The sequence below is a fragment of the Salvelinus namaycush genome, chromosome 10 (assembly GCF_016432855.1).
Source record: "Salvelinus namaycush isolate Seneca chromosome 10, SaNama_1.0, whole genome shotgun sequence".
In the NCBI taxonomy this organism is placed as follows: Eukaryota; Metazoa; Chordata; class Actinopteri; order Salmoniformes; family Salmonidae; genus Salvelinus; species Salvelinus namaycush.
This window is the reverse complement of record NC_052316.1, coordinates 22,203,199-22,226,384: the sequence shown is the minus strand read 5'-3', so window position 1 is coordinate 22,226,384 and position 23,186 is coordinate 22,203,199. Positions and strand designations below refer to the sequence as shown.

General features: G+C 44.1%; 1 protein-coding gene across 1 annotated transcript in view; it reads left to right on the top strand.

The window, feature by feature from the left end:
• agbl4 (ATP/GTP binding protein-like 4) overlaps nucleotides 1-22,617 on the top strand; it is a 182,547-nt gene extending 159,930 nt beyond the window's left edge. The window contains exons 5-6 of the mRNA XM_039001677.1: nucleotides 22,096-22,322; nucleotides 22,487-22,617. Coding sequence (XP_038857605.1) covers nucleotides 22,096-22,322; nucleotides 22,487-22,617 — 358 coding nt within the window. The remainder of the gene's footprint in view (nucleotides 1-22,095; nucleotides 22,323-22,486) is intronic.
• The last annotated feature ends 569 nt before the right edge of the window (nucleotides 22,618-23,186 follow it).

Sequence of the window (23,186 nt, the reverse complement as noted above, 5' to 3'; positions counted from 1 at the left end):
TGTATCAAATTTTACAAGACACTGTTAACTCTTCATAACGTGGACGGTGGTGATCAGTAAGACTAGAGCGCTTCAGCAATGGGAGTCATTCCAGGTTTTAAGGCCAGCCCGCCCTGTGAGCTCTCTGTAATGCAGGCCAATGTCACACTGTGTCACCGCTGCAGGGTCTCCTGTTCACCAAAACAAACATTATTACAGTTTCACTCTGCCACTGCTGAAATGAAGAGATATTAAATGTGGCTGACCCTCATGCCTGTGTTGGATTACACAGGGAATGGAAAGCTACAGACCCCTCTTAAACTTTATTATTGTATTGCATTTATTTCTCTCAACAGATTTCCCAGTGGAAATTAAATGAAAAAGCAATCGTTTTCCTTTTTATTACTGTCTCTTTGTTTTTGGCCTGTGAAGTAAATTGCCTTGCTTTGAGAGGACAGAAGTCACACTTTTACCCCATTTGAAATGGGAAAACAACAATAACAACAACAACGCCAAAAATATACAGGCGTCAAAGTGAATGTGTTGGAGAGTGGAATATGGTGGCCTGTGTGGCAGCATGTATTCTGTAAAAGGTGCCAATCGTTGCCCTGGTGAGCCCTACATTACTCAGACTTATTTGTGATTAGATGAATCAGTCCATAACCTTCATGTTTCCAGATAGCAGTGTGGTCATGGAGTTGAACAGAGGTTGTTTTGAAGAGATTAGGAGCAGAGTATCTGTCTGTGGTAGCCCTTGGGGCCCGGCCCAGCCATGCTGAGAGAGAGAGAGAAAGAGCATCAGAGTGATCATGCAGAACGACTCAATCATTTATTTATGACCTTAATTAGAGAGAATTACAAGGCTGCTCATGGCCATAGGTCACTCACTATTTGTCTTTACACGTGTTCTTTAAAAAAAAGCTTTTTACTTAATTCTCTGTTATTTGTACATCAATACAGTGGTTCATGTGGATACTTAGTTGCATTTCTAAACATTTGAATCTTGGAAAGATTCCATTCAAGAGGGAATATAACCCCAAAATGTAGTTTCATGTTTTCTTTCCCAGTTTTTTGTTTTCTGAAAAGACCAAGTACAAAGTGTATTACAGTCATTCTTAAGAATAATGAAATGTTTACTACTACTCACAGTAATATTTCATTAACATTTCCCATTAATTGCTACCATAAAACATAAACTATTCCACCCATCAGCATACAACATCCCTACTGTGTATTGCACATTCATTTCCCAAAGACTCAACAGTAGCTTGCAGTCATCATAATTTGAGAAGACTGGGATAATGGTGAGAGTGTCCTGTAGACCTTGATCTACGTAATTATAACTTTGAAATGTAATTAAGGAGGCTGAGAAGGAAACAGATTCCATAATTTATTGAACAATGCAGCCCAATTTTCTCATGTTGATTCGGCACGTAAATCACATATCCATGCAATCAGTCTGCTAAAAAACAGAGCTTGTTTAGAAACATGACCAGTGCTTCCCAAAATAGGCTAAATCTGTTAATACAAAACATATCTTCTAGTTTAGACCCTCCTGATGAGAAACTAAATGCATTAGAGGTTAGTATTCTGACGGATTTGTGATTTCTCTCACTTGAATTGGAAACTATTTTGCCAGATCTTTTTCCAGGTTCTTTAGTAAAACAAAAACAATTTGCTCTGGGTTTAGTATACGATTTAAGTTTCTCAAGCGCGCAACGATTGCAGTGTCCTCCACTTAAGTCAAATACATATTGATCAAAATCCAGTCAGTATCAGCAGTAGAATAAAGCACCAAGCACAATGTGCCATGGCCCATGAAATAATGTCCCTTAAAGATAGAAGAGAATTCTCAAGCAGAATGTCAAAATAATATTTCAGTTTAATGCCTAACTTCCTCTTATTGCCCTTGCATATTCCACTGCTCTCCTCCTCCTGCCATATTAGAAGACCTTTTGTCTCTGATGTCTTTGTTTCTGATTGGTTCCATTAAAGTAACTGGTGGTCCAGTGAATTTTGCCGGGTTCACTCAATCAAAGAGTTACAAATCAACCCATTAGGTGACGCAGGGCCCCTGGCGAGTGTGTTTGAACAGGATCTGGAGCGTTTCTAGCCACCCGGCCCTGGCCCCCTAATGGCGTTTCTAATGATGTGTCCCTCCCAGCCTGCAGAGGCACAGTGTGCAGCCTTCTGTAGCACATCCTCCTCCGCTGCTCCTCTCTTCCATGCTTCTCACATCAGTCCTCTTCACTGGTGACTGCAGGGCACAGTGTTAGAAAGTTACACTGCTTTTGGCCTGTTTGCTCTTTTTCTCTTTGCATACATCTAAGATGCAGTACCACATTGGCCAAAAGCCAAGGTAATTCATGGATGTCATGTTGTTGGAGACATGTGGTTGTACTGTGCTCTGTGTGTTGGTCTACCCTCTGTGTGTTGGTCTACCCTCTGTGTGTTGGTCTACCCTCTGTGTGTTGGTCTGCCCTCTCTGGGCCCAGACCTACCAGGGTCTGGCTGTGACTACCGTAGGATGAAAGGAGGGGTGGGAGGGGCCACAGCCAAGCGGCTGATTACTGTGGAGCGCCTGCTGCTTAGGGGTCAAGTCAAGTTCACTTGAGAGACTCTAGCTCCTCCAGCTCCTTGATGAGATAGGAAATAAAATCTTCACCTCTCCATCACTTGAATAATGTTGGGAGGTGTTGACGCCTCCCTCTCTCCCTCCCCACCCGCTGAGACATTTTTCATCAAATAGGCCCATCCGGGGTAGTGGGAGACAGTACGTTAGGGGACTGATCCTCACCACTAATTCTTGCCATCTGTGTTTTGATTTCTCTCTTGTTCTGTGTGTTTTTCAATATATGAATGGGAACAGAAGAAGTCGTCATAATCACGCTTTCTTCCGTTCTTCACAGACAGAGCAGACTCCCTCTAGAAGATCAATGTGGGAGTGTTAATTGTATCATTTAAGGAGGGGAAATTAGGACAAAAATACTTTTGGGCAGTTTCCATTCAGCATAATTAAAGGGAAATATGTTATAATCAAATTAGACAGACACAGCAACATGATGATCAAGGAAATGGGATTAAATATCCCTCCTGTCATTGGTAAATTGTGAATGGTGTCTGATCAGGTTGCAGAGCTCTTCTCTATGCGTTCTGATGTGCCAGGTCTCTCAGAGGTCAAACAGAATAGAATAGTTCCCTCCTGTAGGCAAGACATGATGAAGACACTGGCCTACTGTTGCATGGTCTAGAGGGGTAAAATATCTAGGCCCCTCACTGGACCTCCTGAAGGACATGTGATGTCATAGCCTAAGGGCACCCACTTCCCCACAAACATGTCTGACAGCTCTTTGCCTTTTGGAAAAGGGACTGTCATTTTGGCAAAGGCCTGAGAACGTGCTGTTTAAGTTGAACTGGTTCTCATTTGTCAGGACCTGTCAGTGCTTTGGATATGTCTATCTCAGCCATGTCACCAGGCTGCACTGCTCTCAGATATTTTCACTAGTCACTCCGGAGAGAGAGGCTGTGGCTTTGCCCTGAGGCAGTTGTCGGTAGGGGAGCGGGTCTTCACTCACAGTGGCACCTCACCAGTTTTAGGAGCCAGCTGAACAGCTGGGAGAAAGAGATTGCCAGCTCATCAAGGCAGTTTATCACAAAGCCAAAATGTTCAAGTGTGCTGTCAGGCAGATACTGAGCCCTTTACCTTAATAAAGTTGGGAATCACAGGAGGCCTTTATGTTGGAAAACATGTAACAGCATCATTGGAAGAAGAGGGTCTCATACAAGGAACTAATAAGAGTTGATTGGGTAATGGTGAATGATAGAATCTCTATGAACAGCACACACACAATATTCTAGCAAATATCAGCACCAGTGAATCCCACAGTGTAAATTAGATCTGTTAAGTATAATTTTTTTTGCAATTTGCTCTTGGTTTGGAGGTTAGCATTTTGTAGTAAGCAAATGCTTTTCTTGGGTGAGGCTCAAATCAGTGGGTGGGCCATTAAAGGTAGATACATTTGTTTATTTTAGGCATTACACTGGGTGGGCAGAGATCAGTCCATCTGCAATATCCTTCAGTGAACTGACCTACTTTACCACTATACAATCACTTTAACCGTCCTCCCAGTGTTGCACTGCTACGTTAGCAACCAGCAGTAATCCGTAATAGGCCTCTCTCTTCCTGCTGGGATAATGTCTTTTCGGACACTTTTCCCATTAAATTTGGTCAGACAGCTTGCAGGAACCCTCGGTGTTAGGTATTGTGCAAAATATGTTATATTACTTCCATAAACTAGCTAGAAAGTGTAAATGACTTTCAGATCGCCTTGCAGTCTCCCTTCTCTCAGCTCCCCTTCAGAGGGGAGGGAAATTATTGTGTGAAATTATTATTTAGCAAGATCCCCCATGTGCAACTTTCTTGTCTTGTCTTTGTGTGAAGGCAAACAACATATCTGTTTAGATAAGAAAGCCAACGCAACGCTTTTGATGTGACTCACTGAGGCAGAGCTGACAGGGTATTGTATACCCAGAGATTCCTATGCAATATAGTTGAATGATCCTGCATAGTAGTCATACACAAGCAGCTCATTTTTGTATATAATAAGGATTGTAAACGGTATTTACATTTTAGTCATTTAGCAGACACTCTTATCCAGTGCGACTTACATTTTCCTACATTTTCCTTGTGGGAATTGAACCCACAACCCTGGCGTTGCAAGCGCCATGCTCTACCAACTGAACCACACGGCTCATTTGTTTAAAGCAGAGTAATGAGCCTGCAGCATTTGGCAGTGCACTTCCCTTTGGCCCTCATATAAAATAGCCTCCATCACTGTAATAAGGAGAGTGGAGATACCTCATCAGATGAAGATAGAAATAAGTAGACATGTCTCCTGCATCTAATGAGATGTTGCAGCCACACAGAAATGTGTATGTATCATCGCACCGATAGGAGATAAGATGGGTTTTCTTTCTGTGTAGTGGAATTTCGTATAGGTCTCGAGATAATATTATCAGCATCCTTAACTATAACTGTGACAAATGAGAGCTTTGATCCTGTACGATAAGCGCCATATTCATTTGTTTAATTAAAACAGCTTGTCTCTTCGTGGTGAGGGGTCATTTTAAAAATGTTAGAATTAAAGCACGTAATTAAGTGGAGCCCAGATAAGGACCCCTGTGTGGTGGTTGCTTCTGCCAGTGGGGAAGGCAAGCGTCATTTATCCCCTGTGCAATCCCACAAGGTCGTTCAGTTTATTAAAGTTAGCGGTGCGCAAGCACGATAAAATATCTGATGTACTTGTTGGAGGAGATGGTTAGCAAAGAGTTTTTTATATCTAACCCAAGATAGACCACAGTCTGTCGTTTCCAATGGGAGCAAATGAATGGGCAGAACAAGCAAGGAGGTGGCCAGCCAAGCACGAGCTAGAGAGATCCCATTGGCGCGTTCTAGCATGTGTTTCTGTTACAGAACACCTACTCTATGAAGTGTGCGTGTGCAATAACTCCATTCACCCTTGCACTCCTTCTAGACAACGCACATTTTAGAAACTTTAGGAAAGGGTAAAGTCTACAAAAGTTAGTCCAATCTGTTCGTAGCTGATTTTAGTTTTGGGAACAGAAAACTGTATTGAGATCAAATGTTTAATTGATTAGAAAATGTCAGCCAAAATCAATCTCACTCCATCTTCTCCCATTGTCAGCCACTGGGCTTCCTCTCATCACCATATTTGGTGGTGAGTGTAAATGCCAACCGGATGCTTCAGATTTATACATTCGGTTAAAATATTTGGCTCATTGTTCTACCTGTGGGGTTAGGGTGAGTCGGTGCCCAATGCTCATATAGTCTATGGGATGGAGGCAATTAAGATGGCATGTTATCATGTCTTTGAGAACATGAGAAGGACTTGTTTAGCAACAAGCACCTTGACAAAGATATCTGTTTGGGCAATGGAGTGTAGCATTAATTATCACACTCTTTGATTAATTGCGTAGTCTGGGAATGAATGTCACTTGTCTTGCCAGGTTTCAACATGGGAGCCATAGAGGGTCATATTTTGTTTGACTCTGAACTATTTTTATATACCAGTGTCACACGCAGTTGAATGGAAGCCCACTTTCTGTGACATCTACTACTATCTGGTCTCACAGGAAGGATTGCCTTCAGGCATTTCAACTACGAAGCTTTGTGTCCTTTACATGTGTAGTCGTGTAATACCTCAATCTCACATAATTCAAAGAGTAATCCAGACATTCAATAAGTCCACTCTGCACGCTATCAATATTGTCTATCCCAAACAGACAGCCATGGAGATCAATCCAAGAAAGAATGGCTTTCTAATACATGTCTTACAATCATTATGAATCATATCACAGATGTGACTGATAGGTGGGTTTAGAGGGAGGAACCATCAGAGGCTAAATACGATGACTTTGTTTGGAGAAATGGGAACCAGATTCCATCTTCTATCTCACATGGATGTAGGGGTTATGTGTTCTTTCTGAACATGTTGTTTGAACTGGTGGGGCTTCTAGACCTCTGTGTAATCAACTAGTTCTACTTTCTTCTGTGAACTAGTGAGGTTCCTCTAACTGGTTGTGCTTTTGCGCTTAGCAATATGCTAAAGCTGGTAGTTGTTTTGTTCAGGATTATAATTACCCGAAGAGAAGCAAAGTTTTTATCTTGTAGTGGATTTTTGTAGTGGTTGTTTGTTAAAGAGTGAAAGTAGTGCAGGATTGAGAGTGACATGTTTTAGTCACTTTGGCAAAGAAAACATTGGCCACAAGAATAGGTTCAGTAGCAGACTTGTATAACCACAGTATCTTTATACTCACATAAAATTCACACAGTAGATTCCTGCTGTGTAAAATAGAAATTCCCAGTAAAATGGAGGAAACGGGTGAAGACTAGAGGATATATTTTCTCACAAAATCTCTTTAGCAACTTTTCCTGAGAGTTAGTCTTGCCATAAATCCATTGAAGCAGTTGGTGTTTGTATCTAAGCTAGACCTATATCTTATCTTTTTTTATTGCTATTCCTTCATCATCCTGTTTTTAGAACAGGTGATTTCACACTCCCTGTAGCCCTCTTAAGTCTCATTATCATTCTGTGTCCCTCTCTTGCCTCTTTTAGACTCCACTCCATCAAGGCTGCTGCGTACTACAGAATCACTGGCTTCAGATCAGGGAGGAATAAATCCTCTGGTTAACATTGCCAGCACTGGTTTTTGTTTGGTTACATAAATCATCAGATGTGCACCTAGAGATATATTGCAAAGGTCACTTCAAATGTGAAATCAAATGGAGTTGAGCCTAAAGGAGGGGAGGCTTCTTCTGGCTGTAGAAAGCAGGTCCAGGGCCAGTGGCAGCTAGTGGGGAGCTGGGGAGTCCGAGCTGTAGCACGCCATCTTCTGCAAAGCTATACAACTAGGGAGAAGAGGCCAGTGTGATCTGCTGGGAGCAGAACACAAGTACACTCCACTTTTACTGGTCCAGTCCAGGTTGTAATTCCCTATAGGGATGAGAGTCAAACCTACATTTGTCAGAGTCAGAGGTTGTTGTGTTTGTCCTGTGGTACCAGTGGAGAGGCCAGTAGTCTCTCTAGGGCCTGAGGGACTGTGTGTGTGTCTCTGTAGAGGCTAGATTCTGCGGACCCAGAGCACGTCTTCCTTCACCGGCACCAGCGGTGCCTGGGGTTGTTAACAGACACCCAGTGGCACTCCATGATTCAACAGCACGGTTTCAAGGCCGAGGAAAGAAATATCCAGATTTTCTTATTTCATTGCGTGTCAGTATGAAGAAGAAGGGCGACAGGTGTAATGCATAAAACGGCCCGCGGCTCCATCAGCCCTCTGACAGCTTTATGGGGAGAGGTGTTTCAATCACACAGCAGCGTCGGCGTGCATCAATCTCCACACCACTGCACAGCACAGGGCATGGGGGGAGTAGAGAGAGAGAGGAAGGAAGAGTCCTGACAAACACAGTAGGAAGATTACTAATAGACCAGCAGGACTCCAGGGAACCCGCACTAGTACAACAAGTTTGAGGACTGAAACGCACATATATTTGGACCATCTACCTTAGTTAGGTAGTAGGTACTTTGGCTGGAGCCGAACACTGTAAGCAGAGTGAACAGCAGCAGTAAGGTAGCTATCTCTCCAAGATACCAGCTGTAATGAATATGGGTGAGGACTGCCTAAATGACATTTGTGTTTGGATGCATTTGTGTGTGTGTGTGTGTGTGTGTGTGTGTGTGTGTGTGTGTGTGTGTGTGTGTGTGTGTGTGTGTGTGTGTGTGTGTGTGTGTGTGTGTGTGTGTGTGTGTGTGTGTGTGTTGTGGGAGGTTAAATGAAAGTCACTGAGCACATGTGAAACGTCATAAGCAGACAATGAAAAATGACTGTGGCGAAACTCCTGCAATTTCACAGTGGGAGTACAAGCAGGGGAATGTTGGCCGATAATCACTGGGCTGGTGCTAGTGGACTGCTAATTCGTCCTGTCCTGGTCTCATCTGGGCCTGTTGTCCATTCTTCCAGCTCAGGTGCAGGCTATTGCCTCTCTCTGTGTAATTCTGAGTGGGGTTGACTGGGGAACCTGCTATACTGGCCGATTGCTCTCAGCTTTCTCTGAACGTAAGCCTAGTGATTTCACCGAGGGGGCATATCGTAAGGCAGATGTGAGTGAGTGTGATTTGCTATGATTTGGCCATACGCGGCCCGCCACACACTATCTCTGCCTGGTCTGCTCCGATTGGTGTTAACCCTTTATGCCCCAAAGGACACTGCAACTATAACAAACGTTGATTAAAGGAGTAATCTAATCCTTGGAAATATCATCTTGATATTATTTCATTTTGCTCCAATGCTGTTTTAATGAGCCGTCTTTTTGATGCATTTGTATTTAGTGAAATCCTCTCGAGCCTTGACCTCTGTGTTGTTTTTATTAACCACAGGCCGGCCCATTACAGTTTAGCAGTGTGTTAAAGAGATTTCTGCCGTGTTACAGTGTGGGCAGGAGGGATGCCATCATGGCAACAGCAATCTGCAGTCCAGCTCGCTGCTAGCTCACTAAATCCCACTCCACCTCCAACAGAAAAATAAATAAGTTATAGTTTCATTAATCCTCTCCCACCTTCAAAATAATAACCCTGTTGCTTCATGGAACATTGATGTGGTTCTTCCATTATTCATAGTGGAGGTCCTGTTCTTTTGTTCAGGAGAGGAAATGAAAGATGGGTGACAAGGAGTAAAACTGTCGGGAGGAGGAGAACGTGCATGTGTTGAGGACGGCGATGCCTTCCAGAACGCTGCTAGGCATCACTCTTTATCTCCACTCTGGCCAACTGCTTATTTCCTGCTGTGGGATATTTGAGTCAGTGCAGGGCGACGGCATGACAGTCTGCTGTGAAAGGGATGGATCTTTGTCTACATTTCACGGCACCAAGGTGTAAAATGCCATTTGTCTTTTCATTATATGAGACTGTTGTTGAACCATGTCGGAGAAAATTGTGGGTATGCACTCAACAGAAGAGTGAAAATTGGCATCATCCATAATGGGACTATTGCCTAGGGTTTTTGTTGTGCTTTTTGCATTGTGTCCTCATTTACATATTACTTGTATGAGAAAATGTGTTTGACATCGCTGATTTAGTAGGCGTAATCATGCTATTGCTATGGTCTAATTTGAATATTTAGTAATGGGGTTGCATAGAGGAAAAGGTCATTGTGTTTCTTTCTTCCCAAAGCCCTGTTTCTTAATTAAGACAAATCTTGAAAGCGTTACATATTGATTCTGCTTCTCTCAAGGCCGCACTTTGAACTATGGTTAGTAATGGGGGAGATAATGGTTGTTTGTATGCAGAAGGTTTGGTGATAGTTTATTGGGGCCAGCAAATGATTTCCAGCAGCAGCTCCCATCATCTCCATGGTGTGTGATGGTGAGAGATGAAAGGAGGATGAGAAAGAGGAGTGGTTGGTGGGAGTCTGACAGGACTGAGATGGGAGTCGTCGCATGTTTTATTATGATGAGGTGAAATGTTCTAATGCTGTTAGATGACATGGAATGCAAACCATCAATCAGACACTGTGCCATTCTTCATGCCAATGGAAACAAAGTCCTGAGGGAACCGTACAGTATGTTTCAAAGAGCTGAGGGGTTTGCTGGGATATTACCATATTTTGGTAAGACAACATGCAAAGACATTGTTTTTATCTTTTATAACATGAATATTCCTGTCACCATGTATCACCATGTTAGAGGTGTGTGGTCTTAAGGGGTTCCTGTGTTATGAGTGGATGTATATTTGTGTTTATGAGACACTCGATAGAAGGAGGGAAAGCCATCTGCCTACCTGCTGAGTACTACTGTACATGGGTCACGGAAAGTACTGCTAGGCCAACATACAGTTCAAGCATACACTCACACACTCACTCACTCACTCACTCACTCACTCACTCACTCACTCACTCACTCACTCACACACTCACTCACTCACTCACTCACTCACTCACTCACTCACTCACTCACTCACTCACTCACTCACTCACTCACTCACTCACTCACTCACTCACTCACTCACTCACTCACTCACTCACACACACACACACACACACACACACACACACACACACACACACACACACACACACACACACACACACACACACACACACACACACACACACACACACACACACACACTCAAATCAAATGTATTTATAAAGCCCTTCTTACATCAACTGATATCTCAAAGTGCTGTACAGAAACCCAGCCTAAAACCCCAAACAGCAAGCAATGCAGGTGTAGAAGCACGGTGGCTAGGAAAAACTCCCTAGAAAGGCCAGAACTTAGGAAGAAACCTAGAGAGGAACCAGGCTATGAGGGGTGGCCAGTCCTCTTCTGGCTGTGCCGGGTGGAGATTATAACAAAACATGGCCACACACACACCGTGTTGTATTGCTATCCTTGTGGGGACCAAATAATTCCTTCCAAAATCCTATTTTCCCTAACCCCTAACCCTTAATTTAACCATAACTCTAAACTTAACCCAAAGCCTAACCCTAACCCTAAAACTATACCTAAACCTAAACGTAACCCCTAACCCTAACCCCAACCTTAATTCTAACCCCAACCATAATTGTAACCCTAAACCTAAACCTAAAATAGCATTTTTCCTTGTGGGGATCGGCAAAATGTAAAAATCAAATCAAATCAAATTGTATTGGTCACATACACATGGTTAGCAGATGTTAATGTGAGTATAGCGAAATGCTTGTGCTTCTAGTTCTGACAGTGCAGCAATATCTAACACGTAATCTAATAATTCCACAACAACTACCTAATACACACAAATCTAAGTAAAGGAAAGGAATAAGAATATATAGATATAAATATATGGATGAGCAATGGCAGAGCGGCATAGGCACGATGCAATAGGTGTTATAAATATATTATATACATATGAGATGAGTAATGCAAGATATGTAAACATTATTAAAGTGGCATTATTTAAGTGACTAGTGTTCCATTTATTAATGTGGCCAGTGATTTCAAGTCTGTATGTAGGCAGCAGCCTCTCTGTGTTAGTGATGGCTGTTTAACAGTCTGATGGCCTTGAGATAGAAGCTGTTTTTCAGTCTCTCGGTCCCAGCTTTGAGGCACCTGTACTGACTTTGCCTTCTGGGTGATAGCGGGGTGAACAGGCAGTTGCTCGGGTGGTTGTATTCCTTGATGATCTTTTTGGCCTTCCTGTGACATCAGGTGCTGTAGGTGTCCAGGAGGGCAGGTAGTTTACCCCCGGTGATGCGTTGGGCAGACCGCACCACCTCTGGAGAGCCTTGCGGTTGTGGGCGGTGCAGTTGCCGTACCAGGCGGTGATACAGCCCGACAGGATGCTGTCAATTGTGCATCTGTAAAAGTTTGTGAGGGTTTTAGTCACCACTTGTCCGAATTTTCCTTGTTTTACTATCCTTGTGAGGACTTCTGGTACCCTAAGGATAGTAAAACAAAAACACACACACACACACACACACACACACACACACACACACACACACACACACACACACACACACACACACACACACACACACACACACACACACACACACACACACACACACACACACACAGACACACACACACACACACACACACACACAGCAAGAGGGGAAATCTAATTGTATTTGGATATGAAAATGCACGGATATGTGTAAATGACATTCCCGGGGCTCCAGCACATTGAATGATTTACCTTTGTGGCGTAATGGAGCAATTTCTTTCTTTCTCTCTTTTTTCCGCTTTTCAATCTGCAGTAAAAATTCTCGCTTAGCTCTGCGACAAGTCATCTGTCACTCTGCGCATGGCGGATGAGACTCTGGTGACAAAGTGGCCCCAAGACTTGCTATTCTATCTCCCATGAGGGATATTAAAGAGCAGCAAGCATCAATTAAATACTACAGTGCTGCTTAGTGCAAAGCAATGCTGGATAGTCATGTAGTTGATCAGTTGGTGACCTGGGACAGTGTGGATGGTTAGCTTTTACTCTCAGGTATATGTTAGTGAGTTGTTTTATGGGGGTGATGATGGAAGTCAGATGTGATGGACGAGGTTATGGAACATCAGTGTAAGATTCTAGTTGTATGTTTCCTTTGTTTGTTTTTCTGTTACATTAGGCATACAGAGGTTTGTATTTTGTTGACCCGACTATAGAAATGTTGTTTGAGAGCATTGAGGCTTTAAGGGCAAGGCTTCAGCAGCCAGAATCTCTCCAAAGTGACCTGTAATTCCCAGTGTCCAAGGTAATCACTGTAATGGCCTGTCAACACAGCCAGAGTAAGCAAGCAAACAATGTGCATTACTCACCCACTGTCAACTCATCCCTGTTTGGTTTCTGACCAGAAAACGTGTGTGTGTATGTGTTTCCATGTAACTGTGTGTGTGGACGTGTGTGAAAGAAAGAGAGAGAAAATCCCCCACAATAAGTCAAAAAGCCCCTTCTCTTCAGAGAGCAGAGTTGATCCCCTTTCTTGCCCAATGTCATGGCTGTCACATCCCCTCTGTGCTGAGTGTGTGTGAGGGAGGGAGAGAGAGAAAGAGAGGGCGGGGCGGGCTGTGGTCCAGGGGTCAGGCCCTGTTTTCACACTGCTGTCCTGTGGCCGAGCAGGGCTGTCACTCACACCCACACCAACACAGCACATCAGAGAGGCTGAGAGCTGGGATGGTCTCCCCGGCTTACCTGTGAAATACAGTATTTCGTGCCTCTCCACTCATCACAATCTGCTCCTCATCTACACCACACTTGTTGGAGTCCATTCTGTTTTGTCTCACTCCCTCTATTGATGAGCTCTCCGTGTCATGTCATCCATCCCTATTCCATTATACACCTACAGTATACTCCTACCATCTCTTAGAGAGGCTACGGGTTAGCTGGCCTTATTTCATCCCACAAGGTTGCCTTTTGTTATTCTGACTTCGCTACAATTCGCCGAGTTCAATCAAAGACTGAGATTGCCAGCCCAGCTGTGATAAAAGTACATTCGGCTCTAAATTAAATTCAACATAACTGGGAAATGAAGCAAATGCGAATAAACAAAAGCGGATGCTCGGGTGATTTGACTGTGAATGATGGCGGTGGAGTGTGAAGGGTAATGTATTGTTTCTTCCTCTACCGTAATTGAGCTGTGCCTCTCAGAGGCTCTGATGTGACATGTGGTGCCCCGGGACAGGGCACAGAGACAGTAAGAGGATAGTAGTGCTGTGCTAAGCCTGTGATTCGCTAGCTGACTCCAGTCAACCTCAATAAGTGCGGTGCCCGCTCCTGCTCTCGCTCCCCCAGCCCCAATACCAGCCTGTGGCGTGGAAGTTAATTGGCAGCATCTGCTGTCTGGGAGCCCGAGCGCCCAGTTACCCCCCTGGCACCTGGAGCCACCAGTCTGCCTGCAGGCAGCGAGCGGAGAGAGCCCAAACACCACAGCTGCCACCGGTGCCAGGGGGATGTGGTCAGACAGGCTGGCCGGCTGTGCCAGGCAGGGACACCCTCAGGGGACAGATGGTTTACAGATCTGGGTGGTAGTGGGGAGAGAGAGGGAGAGAGAAAGGAGAGAGAGATAGAGACTCACCTGCCATGCCCTAACAGGCACAACACTGATTTCCATTTAGAGAAGGCGAAGAGCCTGCTGGATTTGGTTGTTGTGTAAAATTGCCTTCTTTTTAAACAACAAAGTGGAAAATGTAGCATTTTTGTAGTAGAATCACAATCATTATTTTAATGCTGGTTGTGGTCAAATTATATTTTACGCTTTTGTTGAGGCAGTATCCTAAATCCAAAGTGCAGATTCTATCCAATATGATGTTATTGTTTTGAATCTCATAAGGATTGTAGCTATCCTTTGTCCTAATGTCCTTGTGTATGTGTGAGGTCATTCTCCTAACCAGTGAAATTACTGATTCATGCTCTTCATTTCTTGTGTACACTATGACATCACTAAGTGTATGACATTATTCTGATGACCTCATTGTGACCTCATGGTTTGTCGTGTTGCCATCAGGAGAGTGGATGATCTCATCAGCCTAACCTCTATCTGATGAGTCATACTGACACAGACTCAGTAACATGGTTATGATACGGCTGAGATCATTGTTGTCATACTCTATTTAATGAGTATGTGGATGTGCATTTTTGAGATTTACGTTATGGCTGAGAGAAAGCAACAAAGAGGTTTTACACAGAGAGCTGAGATGGGAATACTTTCATCATTGGAATTTCACTTTCAGAAATTAGTTTTTTTTGGCAGAAAACATGTCTCCTTTGATGAACACATTTCCAACACAACTTATATATATTTCAGGAACTTGCGGGTGAATTTACTGTATATGGTTTACTCTACAGGAATCATTACACATTTCACGTTAGACTCCTGTCCTATCCCAGTATGAATGTTTATGTAAATACTTGAGGTAAGTTCACAGACAACAAAGGAGTGAGAGGGGAGGTTGTCTGTCTGGGAAGATAATGCTATCAGAGAGCAGGCAAATTGAATCTGGAGATGCATCTGCATTAGCCCTCAAAAAGCCCTGTCACTCCGCCATCTCTACTCCATCTCAACAGCATCTCTCCAGCACACTGCCCTAGGCTACATTAAGCTACATGTCTGCCTTCCTGTAATTAACAGAGAGCTATTGTTCGCCTTCTATGGAGAATGAATGCAGTACAGTTGTCAGGAGCAGATTGCTCTACAGTATGTCTCGGATCTAAGCAATGTGTGTGTGTTTTTGTTGTTGTTTTTTGCGTTGGTTGTATGTGTGTGTGAGTGTGTCTGGGTGCAGTGTTGTTTGCCAGCCAGTCTGGCGCCAGGCTGTCTCCCTGGGTCCACTCCACCCAGTGAGCTGATGCAGACAGTAGACACATCCCCATCTCCCCTGGTAGAGGAGAGAGAGAGGTCTCCTAACCACTCCACCTGCTCTCTCTCTCTCTCTCTCTCGCTCTCTCTCTCTCTCTCTCTCTCTCTCTCTCTCTCTCTCTCTCTCTCTCTCTCTCTCTCAATTCTTTATCTCATAGACGTTGTATTTGTTTACAACATGCTTTCAGACACCTTTAACTGATTTATCAGTGTGTCTAATAGAATGTGTGATTTCTCTGTTGTTTGTGGCTGGGCAAGGCCAGCAGTTTATGTTGTTGTTTACAGAAGTGAGTGCATCTCAAACAGCTTTTCTATTATGAGTCATTATGACATTCACTTTACTCCATGTTTAGCATATTCACATTCGCTGTAGTCCTAGTATGATGGGTGTGATGGGTGTGTTGGTGTCAGCTGTCAGCCAGACCACTCTGTGGCGTTGTGGCTCCCCTGGGACCTGGCTGAGACTGAACACTAATGTGGGGTGGGGTCTAATGCTGCATGGTGTAGGTGCATGAGGAGCTGGTGTTTGTTCCTGTTATCATAACCCCTCATACACTTTTACACATTTATCAACACACACCCACACACCAGGGTAAAACACTGACATCATGGTTGTGGCGTGTTAGTTCCCCCCTCCCAAACTAATGCCACCTGCCCTCATGCCCCAGAGGGGGGTGGCGGCGCCACGCTGGCGATGGCAGGGTGATCATCTGCTTTCAGCACAGTGGGACCTGTAGCTGCACCAGCATGGAGCCATGGGCGGGCCTGGGGGAGGGGAGGGTGCTGCGGCGTAGTCAACCCTCTGCCCTGTCTGGCACATAGTCCACTGTTAATCACATTTATTAACCTCATTGAGAAAAATCTAAAATATCCACACCAAGTTTGTATTCAAACTTTCAGATTGGTTCACAGGTTTTGGAAGATGTTTAGTGCTATGGTATTGACCACAGTACTTTAGAGAGATCTAAAGACAGGCGAGTGGACCTGGAACTGTCTGTAGCAGGGATGGGAAGGTCATGCCACAACTGAACACCACCGAGAGGTGTGGCCATCTGCTGGTCAATCAGGGTGCCGTCACAGTTACACTCCTCTCCAGGATGATTCTGAGCACTGAGCACGGTACAAGGTTGCCTGATCAGACAGGACAGGATTCTCAAGACCTCATTTAAGACATGTTTGCCCTGGTTTTGACTCTGAATGCGATCGCAAGCCTCTGGCCCTACATCACATCGACATCCACATAACACCCGTGGAGATGTCTGTCTGTTGAACCTGCTGTGCATGAGTGATATGTGTATGAATGAGATCCACTGTTTACACACGGATGTGAGTGGAATATTTCCGCACTACAGAGTAATGGCCTGATCCTGGATAATGCGGCCCACTCACCAGAAGAGGGGTTGTAGAAGGACTATCCTCCATCACAAGCCTCTATGCTTCACCACTGACCCTACTGTATGAACCCACTTTACAGTGCTGCCTGCCTGGCTCCCTCCATACCACCACTACCCAGCCAACCCAAACTGGAAAAAATCTTCCACTGCGTTTCAAAGACCTGTCAGCAGTACCGTAATTTATCACCCCTGAGCCCACTGAGTAATTCTAATGGCATGTATTTTGATTACTTATTTTGATATATTTAATGACGCCATAAAAGGAACCCTGAAGTTGAGTCGATGCCTCTAGCTGAATACTTAAGTACCCAGTGTGTGTGTTCTGAGTGATTCGGTCGAGAGAATTTGCGACGCTCTTAAAACATGAATAAAAGTGAGCTGGGGAGTGGTGTCTTGTTTGTGTGATAAACAGAAGAAGCATCATGGTGATGCGCAGCGACCTTACATGTTCTTATGTGACCTGATACCTATATAATCCACTTGCTTCTTACTCCTCTCTGCAACAATAGCTCTCATTTTTATCCATTATCCACTTTCATCCATTACCTCCTCTAATCTAATACTCTGAAAATCCACTCTCTGTCAGTCTATGATTTCACATTTAATCACCAGTCCAAATAGAGATAAATATATATATTCTTTTATAGATGTAAGAAACTGCTATTAGTGAATTTCACCTTAGTGTCTTGGACCTGGCTCAAGTTCCTCATAGTTTCCATTTCTGCATGCAAGCAGATTGGAATATACAACCCCAGTGCATTACTCTGGGGCTTTGAGTTTATGATTTCAGGTCTAATGACCCAATGATTTAAGGTCTGGAGGCTGTGTGTGTGTGTTGCTGTTCACCAGGCACTTAGCTCTAACATGGCTATGTTCCCATAGCATTTATGAGTGGAGGTTCCCCCGCATGCTCCTGCAATAGAACAAAGTACGGAGCCAAGGCATTTTTTGCACTTACACCTAGTATTTGGTGCTTTTAGGTGGGATTTGTTTAACTCTGGTAGAATACTGTATCTGCTGCTGCATACTATTCAATCATGTAAAGCTCTATGAATTTGATCTGATATTGATTGTTGGCCTGTTTGTTCATCTAATTCACCCAAGGGTTTGTAATTTATTGAAGTCTCTAAAGAAAATTATATTTTAAACGCCAATATCAGACAGCATAACGTTGGGGAGACAAATAAACAAATTTACCTAGAGTGAATAGAACAATCAAATCATGAGGGTTGAATGGTGAGACGTGAACACTTCTGACATGGACGTCACATCTCACGTGCGATGCCTTTTTTCACTTCTGTCTTTCCCCAAAATGCTGTGGAAAAAGGGACAAGACAGCAAATTAAATCTCTTAACGGTTTTGATGTTAACACCTTAGAAAATCTTCCAGCGGCTTGTTTAAACCACTCAGCTTCAGAGGGTCCCTGTTCAGGCTCAGATGTCTCTGTAAACTGCTTATTGTCTCCACAGAAAGTGGGCTTTGAGATGCCTTTCCAAAGGAAAGCCTGGAGCCTACTAACAACCCATGACTACTGTACATTGTTTTAAACCCACACACTGATTTGATGCTTTCCAGGACATTCAGTGACTTGCAGTGGCAATCACTATACACTATACTCCAGTATACCATCAGTGATCACATATGGCCAACAGAATGACAAAGCAAGAGAGGTTGCTTAGTAACAGTGCCATTGGATACTGTCTTTATGTCTGATCTGCATCCTAAAAAGATGGATAGATACATCACACATGTGAGTAGGAGGCATACTTGACTGTTTTCAGATCATTCTAAAGCTATTTTCTGCTTGGATTAGTATGCAAAAGAAGGAGGCTGTGCCATGTTTCAACAAAAGTGAAATTGTTCAACATCTGGCAGCGTAGGTAGAGAGATTGGCTCTTCAAATGCGGCTGGTAATATATTATGGTGGTATAGTATCATTGTGAAAAATATCCAAATATAAACATTTTTATTTTAGGAACAGAGCTTCCATTTGTCACAAATTGAGATGGTGTAGAACTGTGGCACTTGTGGGACATATTTTAAACCATTCCCAACATTGAGCGCTTGACAGGCTCAGCTTTGAGAGGGAGCAGAGAGAAAAGCGAGAAGCGTGACTGCAGTGACCTCTATGCTTGATTGATTTGAGAATGTAGACAAGATGTCCCTAGTATGAAAGCTACCGATTTTATCCCTCATCTCTGAGACTTCTGAAGGAAACAGATCAACATCAAAATCAAAGCCCCTCTTGTATCTGCTAACAGTTGAGAAGTTGAAAAGCAGAGGGAAGGAGAGTGACACCTCAGTAAAGGCTTGCTTTTAGCTGCCAGTGCTCTGCTCTCTTTGGTGTTGACCCGGATTCTGCTGGAGAAGTCGTGTTATCGCATAAGACATTTCAAGCAGAGTTTTGTTTTTCTTATCTTCATTTATGCCTGCTCTTGTATAGAAGTTGTGTTAACACGTCTCACAGCCCTCGTTCAGTTGATGACCTTGAGCTTTAGGATGGAACTTTCTGTGGTGTAGAATATGTTTGTGACGTGTGTGTGTGAGCGTGTGTTTGCTGTGGCACTGAATTGTGAAACCACGTTTGTGCACATTATCATCGGAGGCGGCTTTTTTGTTGTTGCCACATGCAGTGATAAATCTGTTTGGGAATGGGGGCACTGTACCACATCCTGAAGTACGAGAGGCATGGGGCAGCATTATTTAGATAAAACGAATTGCCAGCAGCCGTTCAGGAGCAGACACTGCAGAGATATAAACCAGGGTGACAGCAACCTCTGCATCGCTGCTCTCCAGAGGAAGACACAAAGCTATTTTCTTTGGCCCATAACAGTAAAGCAGTCCTGCGATGGCCAGCAGTAAATTCCTGTTGTGTAATTACAATCAATATCGAAGACTCGCTCAGTAGCCAACAAGGTCAAATGGTACAGAGGAGAGCTGCACGGCTAGATAATGCCAAACAGATAGATGAATAAATAACTGGATAAAGTGTCATCTTATTTCATTCTTCCGGGGTGGGGTGTGACAGGGTAATGTGGCCCCCTGTTTTCAGCCTGCAAGGTCTCCTGGGTGTGCAGGGAACAGCAGAAGGTCCTGCACTCAGCCCTGGACAAGCAATGGAGGAAGCAAAACACCTGGGACCTCCTGACACAAACTATCATTGTGCTGTGTTTGTGTGGGCGTTCATGTGTGCGTGCGTGTGTTTGTGTGGGCGTTCATGTGTGCGTGCGTGTGTTTGTGTGGGCGTTCATGTGTGCGTGCGTGTGTTTGTGTGTGGGCGTTCATGTGTGCGTGCGTGTGTTTGTGTGGGCGTTCATGTGTGCGTGCGTGTGTTTGTGTGGGCGTTCATGTGTGCGTGCGTGTGTTTGTGTGGGCGTTCATGTGTGCGTGCATGTGTTTGTGCATGTTTGTGTAATTCACATGAACAGGACAAACACTTCACCAACACACATTTTTCATCCCACATTCCACCAATATGTTTGATTAGGAATAAAATAATTTGATTTAAAGTAAAGGTAATATACTTAATTTAAATTAAAGGTCATTGCATGAGCCATGAGCCCAAAATATCACACTGAGTATACTTGATTACACAAGCAGATTAAAGTTAGTGAAAATGTAGAAATTCTTCAAAGAAAAGTTTTTAATTATTGCTTCCTTCTCCCATTCCTTCTCCTCTTCATGGCGCTTGTTGAGCACATGTATACATACGAATGTGTGGTGTATGTCTTTGGGCCCGTGCCCAGTAGTATTGTCGACTAGCTCGTCAGCCACCTAATGCCCTGTAGGATGCAGTGCAGTGATGTGGGAGAGGCACCCGCCCAGGCAGCCAGCCTTGGGGCTCTGCAGACACTGGATAAGAGCCTTCTCTGGAGGGGGGCGGGCCAGCACTGCTTTACTGCCCCCTCTCCTCTCACTCCCCTCTCTCTACCTCTCTCCCCTCTTTCTCTCTCCTTCCCTTCAGCCAGGCATGAGGCAGGGCGGGGTGGCTGCATTAGTATTCTGCTGAGACAGGCACACTTGCACAGAGATAGGAACACTTTCTCCTCTACCAGGGGAATAATCAGCTTGGCCTTTTCCCCCTTTCCTCACTTTGCCTTATACAACTCGGCTAATTTGGTTTGATTTTAATTCTGTGTTTCACTTTGTAGCGGCAGCAGCATTTTCTTTGAGTGTTTGTTTGTATATATGTGTGTGTGTGTGTGTGTGTGTGTGTGTGTGTGTGTGTGTGTGTGTGTGTGTGTGTGTGTGTGTGTGTGTGTGTGTGTGTGCGCACGTCAGCATAAAAACCAACATCCTATTTCCCATCTGCCCATCCCTAGTTGAGAGGCGATAGAGTATGGGGCTTATTGAGAGGGGGGTCAGTGAGTCCCAGGTTCATTTGAGACAGGCTGCCTGCTGCCCTCTGCTTATCAGATAGGCCGCTCAGGACAGCAGGCTGCTATCAGATACAGATAGCATCTCAATCTGATCCTGGTCCTACAGGAGAGACGCCAGCAGCCTGCTATCACAGCCTCTGATCTGCCTCCTCTTTCTCATCCTCTCCTTATCTTCTGTCTCCCTCCTCCTCACTCACTCTCTCTCTCCCTCCCCCTCCCATCATCCTCTCTGTGGCCTCAGCTCAATGCCTGTCCGTTATTGCTTTTTCCCCTCTCAGAAGATTCACTCTCTTCTACTCCTCTTTGCCAACATTTGTTGTGGATCGTTATTCACCCCCCCTCCCACCTTTTCTCTCACATATCCTTTTTGTCAGCTTTTTTATTTGCATGTGCACAGGCTTTATATGCAGTTATCAGCTGCGTAGACACTCATTCAGCTGGGATGTACCATCAGTTGTTAGCCTGTATGAAACATCCATAGTCTACCATTGTCCTTCTTTATTTACTGCTTAATACAGTTAGTTTGGGATGCAACTCAGATGATGCCCAGTGAACAGGAGAGATGCAGAGGCAGCCAGGGGAATAGAGAGAGCAGAGCAGAGCAGTAAACTGAGAGGCTGTAGGGGATGCAGTAGTGTCACATTTCTGATTGATCGCTACTTAAGGCCCCTGGATCACTCTCCTTGTAGCCCTTGGCATTACCACAACAGACCGGATGACAGCGAGACTAGAAACTTTCCCTACTGGTCCATGCTCTCACATTGATACCATTGACCTTATAGACAAAATGCTACAAGCAGTTGTCCCATTATAATCGGTTATCAACCTGATAGAGTCTGGTGAAAGGTTCTGAGGGAATTATCTAATATGTATAAAGTATGTATTGTATATGAGAGATGAATTTTCTCTAAATCCTTGAAATGTTCCCCTGTCCTTGCAGGCAAAGACTCCCGACTAAGAATGTGTACTACTACCGCTGCCCTGACCATCGGAGAAACTACGTGATGTCTTTTGCCTTCTGCTTTGACCGAGAGGATGATGTGTACCAGTTTGCCTACTGCTACCCCTACACCTACACCAGACTGCAGCACTACCTGGACAGCTTGGAGCGCAGGAACCTGGACTACCTGCAGAGGGAGCAGCTGGGGCTCAGTGTGGTGAGTGTGTGTGTGTGTGTGTGTGTGCGTGCGCATGCGTGTGTGTGTCCTCTCTCCCTCATCAAACAGTTTTCAACAGACTACCAAAGAGCCCACAGCCCAGGTCTATTCACCAGTCTTCCACTTCACATTTTCATGTTATCAATATGACTGTTCAACTCTGTGTGATTGTAGCCAGAGAGAGGACAGTAGGGGTCCTTGACTGTGCTACTGTAGGTGGTGTGGTGTGGAGGCTGGTGGAGCCACACAGAGTGTCTCCTCTCTGTGTTGTGCCTGTGCAGCGCTGCATGCTGGTTGCCCTCTGAGGGAGAACACTGCTGCCTGTAATCAGGAGAGCTCTCTCTTTTCACAGGAACAGGCACAGGATCATTCACACTGCCTGCAGTACTGTCTGCTCTTATCAAATAATAGTAGGAGAAAAACTCATTAGAAATGCTTATTATTATTATTTTTGTGTTATTATATATATTTTTACATTTGTCAAGAAGAGCTAGCTGGAAGGGGCAATGATGAAAGTGCATTTATTAATAAGGAATGTGGCGCAAATTTAAAAAGGAGTCACATTTTCATGAAATATGGTTTGAAAGGGCAGATGATGTTGTTGAAGAATAATTTCAGAAAGTGATATCTCAACTAATAGGAGCCCAGAATTGGCAACAAAGACAAGAACAGGTATCGGCATATTCTTTCAATAGTTCCCATCATATAATTAGAATTCTAGAATTCTATGAGTTTTTCTATGCTTCCCACTGTCCTATGACATGTCCAAGTACAAAATGAGGGCTCCAAAGTGTGCACCATTAGTTCTACTTTTTAGCCTCACCAGCACTTTGTGATAAATACAAGAAGTTCAGACATAAAACTGAGTAAGTTG